Raw genomic sequence first — 6,000 nt, 5'->3', positions numbered from 1 at the left:
TTAAAGTTTGTTTGCTTTTGCTCTCTGATATATTTGAAACATTTTTAACCAAATCAAGAACTTAAAGGGCACCTATCACCCTAAATTTGCTCCCCCCACCAGAAGTACAGGCTAATCAAGTCTGCACTCGGGTTGGCTGATTTGAGTTGATTGGTCACAGCAGTTAGAGCCAAACAGCCAAGGATTTTTTTAAATAATATATCAACTGTACAGATATAATAAATGCGTGACTTAGAGATTTCTAGATGAGGTTTTTTTTTTGTAATGTGTGGATTTATGTCAAGGCCACAAAGGCCCGGGCCTAGGGCTGCACCCAGCCCCACCTAAATTTTGTTAACATATGGAGCACCGGGGTCTAGGTGCACTGAAGTTTTCAGAGTGATCCTGAGGAGGGGAGGGGGGTGGGGGGCAGCTTCTGGGCTCTGTGTTTAGAAAACCGGCACTTCATACAATTTCACTTCCTTATGCCCCAAATTCACTGTGCCTTGCCTGTGATTTTGGGGTAGAAGATCAGTCCCCAGTCCAGAATTTAACCTTGTGTGACACAGCCCTAAAACTTTTTAGATAGTTAAAAGAAAAAACCTCAACGTAGAGATTTGCCATCAATTTGTCATTTTTTTTTTACAGAGGGGAAAAAAGTAAATCCCTCTTCTTTTTTAAAAAACAAAAAATGCCTCAAAGGAAAATGTGTTCTAAAAGTTTTTGGAGTATTTAAGCTGCAGTTATTAGTAAATGGTACAATTTAGGCACTAAAATAATGCTGTGATATCTAAATAATAAGTATTTTGACTTCTTTACAAAATGTGTCTGTGGTTTGTGTATGTGCATGCGTGTGCTTGAGTGAGAGCTGTTGTTAGGCAACACGTTAAGCTGGAAAATAGCTTTGACTGATCTATAATGGAAAAAACTCCTGGAGGCGGTAAGTGAGATGTTTGTGTGACTATGTATTATGCACACATAGCATTTCTTTATTGGAAAAACATGAAATCATGAAAGTTATTGTGCAAATTAAATAAATAAATGGAAAGTTCAAAATTTATTTTTAGGGTTTATGGTAGTAGTAAGGGCATTCAGCTACAGGTTATTTCTATATTATGCTGGTCTATTTGTGACCATGAAATTGTATGTTCTTCCTGAACAATGTGAAATCATCTGGAGTATGTTCAAAGTTTAAACCAGTTTAGTATGTGATGTTTTTTTCCTAATGCTTCAAATTAATATTATAGCAATATAAGGGTGCTTGTGTCATGCTGAAATATATCCGTGTCTAACATTTTCCTGTGAATTTTTTTGTTTTAGTATTTAGTTTATCTTTTTATATACCTTTCCTCATTTGTTAAATGTATTTTTTTCTCCTTTTTAGACCCCAGAAGCTGACACTCCCTGTCCTCCCATTGTCCCTGTGATCCCTGTTATTCCAGTCCCTGCTGAGAGCAATGTCATCCCATCCTCCACTCCACAGGTCTTTCTTTGTGCTTTTGTTTTTCAAAATGTTACATAGTTTATGTACATTGTCCACTCCTAAACAGTCATGTGAATCATTTCATTTCATGTGTTTGGGTATACATGAGTATACGTTATGTACCATTTAGGCAACTGTAATGATTTTTACTGTTACCATTTATGCACTGTAAGAATTTGGTTATCTTGTCTGAAGAACAAGTAGATTGCGGGCACTAAGGTGTGCATAACACTGTCCATGTGTCTTTATGAAGTGAACTGGTTTTCCACTATAATACTAGGGATGCACTGAATCCGCTATTTTGGGATTCGGCTAAACGCCAAATCCTTTGTGAAAGGTTTGGCAAAATACTGAATCCTAATTTCTATATGCAAATTGGGTAACGAAAGAGGAAAAGAGAAAAGAGTGAAAAATTTGCAACTTCTGTGTTTGTGATGACATTATTTTAAGAATTCGGTTTTGGTTCAGCCATGCATATGGATTTGACCAAATTCAAATCCTGCTGAAAAGGTCTGCATCTTGGCTGAATCCCGAACCAGATCCTGGATGTGGTGCATCCTTATATAATTCATACTTGGGGTTTGGGCTATGAATAGTGATGCATACAAAAATCAGTTGGTGCTATTGGTAGTCTGGGGGACTTGTAAATATTTTGCAATGCCTTATGGGTTAGAATTAAAGGAAAACTATACCCCCAAATGACTACTTAACTAACCACTTATGTTAAGTGACCTATTAAAGAATCTCGCCAAACTGAAATAGATATGGGTAAATCTTGCCCTTTCATAACCTTTCCCTTGATCCACCATTTAGTGATGGGCTGTGTGCTCCCTCAGAGATCACATGACCAGAAATAATGCAGCTCTAACTGGGTCAGGAAGAAGTGTGGAAGCAAAAGGCAGAACTGTCATTTCATTCCATACACACAGGCAGGGTAGGGCAGGCAGAGTATGGCACACACAGGCAGCATAGGGCAGGCAGGGTAGGGAAGGCAGAGTATAGCAGGTTTTTGCTGTACTACCACCATTAATATGAGTTTGGTCATGTGATAAAACGGGTGTGGTTTCAAGTGGGTGTAGTTTAAAAAGGGGGAGTGGTCAAATCTGGCTTCCATTATCGGCCCTCCACCAAAATTCCAGCCCTCGGTACCACAGAAGTTGGACAGCACTGCTTTAAACTATAACACATTTTATTACTGGCTTTGTGACTAAGCATGCTGTAAAGATGATCTGCATCTGTGTTGCTTTAAAAGGGCTACCCTTCCTGTTCTTGTTATAATGTTAAATGTCATTCTTTGCCCACCTCTCCTCCCTGCCTTTCTTTACATCAGTTTACCATGCTGAAGCCCTGTTACTGGTTCAAAGCCTGCACCTTGCAAGAGCTAGGGGAGTTATCTATACTATTACTATTAATGTAAATGTAGAAATAAGCTCTTTATGCTATATTTAGACTTGCAGTAAGTGTCAGACACTGCTAACATTACATCTTACAGTGTACAGGTTTACAAACTACATTGTAGAATATGTAGAAAGGTTACCAAGAAAGTAACCACTTTACCTTGGTTTTTTTTTTTTTGTCCTATGTATTTCAGTTAAACATAATTTCCTTTTATTTTCACTAATAAGAAAACAATGCGGATAAAGATTTTTAAATGGGTTTCACACAATTTGTTTGATTATTGCCTAACTGTCCAGTTTCATGTCATGCTAGAATGCCTTTTAGCCCTTCCCTGCCAGTGTGTGCAGATGCTCTGGAACCATGTGTTGCCTAGCAATGTCCTTTTCCATTAAGCTGAATAAAGCTCGGAAATATAGAATCTATGTCGCTGTGTTACTTTATTGCTTGTTTGACAAATGATAGAGGTTTCTGAAACAACATCATAAAATCTACTTTAAAGGGGATGTAAAGTCAAAATCATAACTCAGTGTATATATATATATATATAGCCCTAAGATAGGAAAGCACTATAACAAATGTTCTAAATAAATTAGATGACAAAGCAGATAAAACAGAGTTAAAACCCAGCTAACTGGGGATCTGGATTCTCAGTGCCTGCAGCAGAATGAGAAGTGGGTGTGTTTCACACTCTGCTTATGTTTCCTTATCTATGCCTGACTTGCTCTTATCAACAAGTGACCAATGACAACCCAGTAAACACCTGTGTTTCTGGGTTTTTTTTCTTCTCCCCAACTCTTGGTATAGGACAGTCTGTGGTACAGAACAGTCACCTGCTTTTTTTCACATCAAGATGGCCACAGGCCCTGTAGGTTTCCGGGAGCTGTGATCAGAGCTCATTTCAGGGGAATAGCGTAAGATGCAAAATACAAAGGCTTCTCATTAAAAAATGGTAGAGAATTTTGTAATGGGTTTATATTGCAAATGTATTTAATTTGGTCTAAACACAAGGATTTGGGTTTTTGACTCTACACTCCCTTTGACATGGTTTGCTTTGGTATACACAGACTACAGTGGTCAAGTTAGAACTATTATCTTAACTATTCCTGTCTTAGGGACAGGGGATAATTGCAGGACATTTCTAAAAATGTGACTTGATATATTAATCTTAACATTTCTATTTTTTCCTCTTTAAAGGCAAATCCCCCACCGGTAATTGTTAACACTGACCTGGAAACGCCAGCTTACGTAAGTATTTTTAGGTGCTTTGAGACCAGCATCCTCCTATCAATTCTAAAATGTAATACAATATTTATGTAAATCCCTTTGTGGTTTTCTTTAATGTAAGGAGAGAAAAAAAAAAAGCTTACTGTAATTACTGTTTGTGTCTGTCTATATGACTACACTCTATTGACAATTATATTTATAAGTCTATTTAAAATCAGTTTACAGAGTCCTTAAATTTTAATATTTTGTATACCTTTTGCTGCAATAAGAGCTTTAGGTGTTTTGTGATAAGTAGCACAAGTTCAAGGGATTTGGACCATTCTTCCAGGCAGATTTGCTCTAGGTATCAGTCTGATCAGGTTTGCTCAGATTCTCTGTTGTATTGAGATCATGGCTTTGATAATGCCAGTGTATGTAGGACAATTTTTTTTTGTTCCCCATTGTTACAGTGGGCCTGTGTTTGGGATTATTTATCCTCCTGAAAAATGAACTTTTCCTCAGTTTGCAGTTTGCATTTTTAGCAAGATGCTTAGTCCCTATTGATTAAAAGCAGTCAAACAGCATATTTTGGTTTATGTATTTTATTTCTTTTCTAAAATAAAACACTAGTCTTACTGGAGGACCTTGGTTTTGTGCATGAATCAGCTAGTAGGCTTAGAATTATTACACATTTTAATGCAATAATACCAATGGAAAGTTATTTCCATTATGTGATTTCTTAACACAATGTGAAGAAGCTGTTAAAGTATTAGTGTGTCGCTGTTTTTTAGCTAGCCTTAGGGCCTGGGCACATGAAGTATTTGGTCGACATTCCATACGATAGCTGTTACCAAGGATTGCTAAAAATTCAATTCTTTGGTCAAAGGGGAGAGGTCTTAGCAGCTGTGTAAATGACAACAAATCCTCATAGATATTGTATATAATATAAAGATGTCTGGGTCACTTTATCAACAAGCTGATGTGGCCCTCTGATGTGGGTTTTTTAGTTGGGCAGTCAGCAGCTAATGTAGACCTCTATATTAAAATATATATCTGACTGTTGTGACTAGTCAGCCCCACTGAATGATGATACTCTGATTATCATAAGATTTACTATTTTAATACTGTTAGTCTCACTAACAGAACCTATCAAGGCCTAGGCCAAGAGACAAGTGCAATTAGCAGATTGCTGCTGTTTTACTGTGCTAATAGTATTGTAGCTCTTTCCTTTGCTCATTATTTCCATATAAACAAAAGCTGCTAAAGCTGTGCATTAAATTTTCAGTATTTGTGAAGTTTAATATTGCTTGGATCTTTTCCCAGTGCTTTCACTGTAAATGTGTAAGCAGCCTCTCTTCTCATTTTCACAGTTGGCTAGTGATAACTATATTAGTACTAACTTTTTGTCTTGTGATGGTAGCACAATCTGCTATGCAGTTTTCCTTTCCTTACCATTTGTTTTCTGTTTAAAATTTAAAAAAAAAAAAAAAAATACGTTATATACAATAAGTTATAAGTTATTAGTAATAAGTTAGGTCTAGGATGCAAATTTTCTTCATTCCAACACTTACGGATGAAGATATTGCTTTGTTTGGTACAGCAAATTATTTTAGTGAACCACACTGCTAGCTATTTGAAGCCTAAAACATTTCCCAATTGTTCCTTATTTGGAGATATACATACATACATACATACATACATACATACATACACACGCACGCACGGCCTATAATTGCTGCCAAAATCTGTAGAAAGAATTTTTGAAAAACCTTTCCTTTTATTAATAGGGCTAGATAGCTGCTGTCCTTACAAGCCTATTTAATGTATCACTTTTTTTTTGCATCTATTTTGCTTAGTTTGTTTCTCTTTAGGAACTTTGAAACACTGTAACTATTTGTAATTTAGCAAGGGGATGATTTCCTTTGCTGGGATACTTT

The 6,000-nt window shown here is 36.6% G+C and overlaps 1 protein-coding gene across 14 annotated transcripts in view; it reads left to right on the top strand.

The window, feature by feature from the left end:
- Window positions 1-6,000, top strand: part of dlg1 (discs, large homolog 1) — a 118,133-nt gene that overhangs the window by 59,543 nt on the left and 52,590 nt on the right. For 11 of the 14 annotated variants that reach the window (XM_031901760.1, XM_012963105.3, XM_031901759.1 and 8 more), the window contains 2 exon segments: window positions 1,364-1,462; window positions 4,055-4,105. In XM_031901760.1, coding sequence (XP_031757620.1) covers window positions 1,364-1,462; window positions 4,055-4,105 — 150 coding nt within the window. 14 annotated transcript variants of the gene reach the window in all.

This window comes from Xenopus tropicalis, chromosome 5 (genome assembly GCF_000004195.4).
Source record: "Xenopus tropicalis strain Nigerian chromosome 5, UCB_Xtro_10.0, whole genome shotgun sequence".
NCBI classification, from domain to species: domain Eukaryota; kingdom Metazoa; phylum Chordata; class Amphibia; order Anura; family Pipidae; genus Xenopus; species Xenopus tropicalis.
This window is presented reverse-complemented; position numbering and strand designations above follow the sequence as displayed.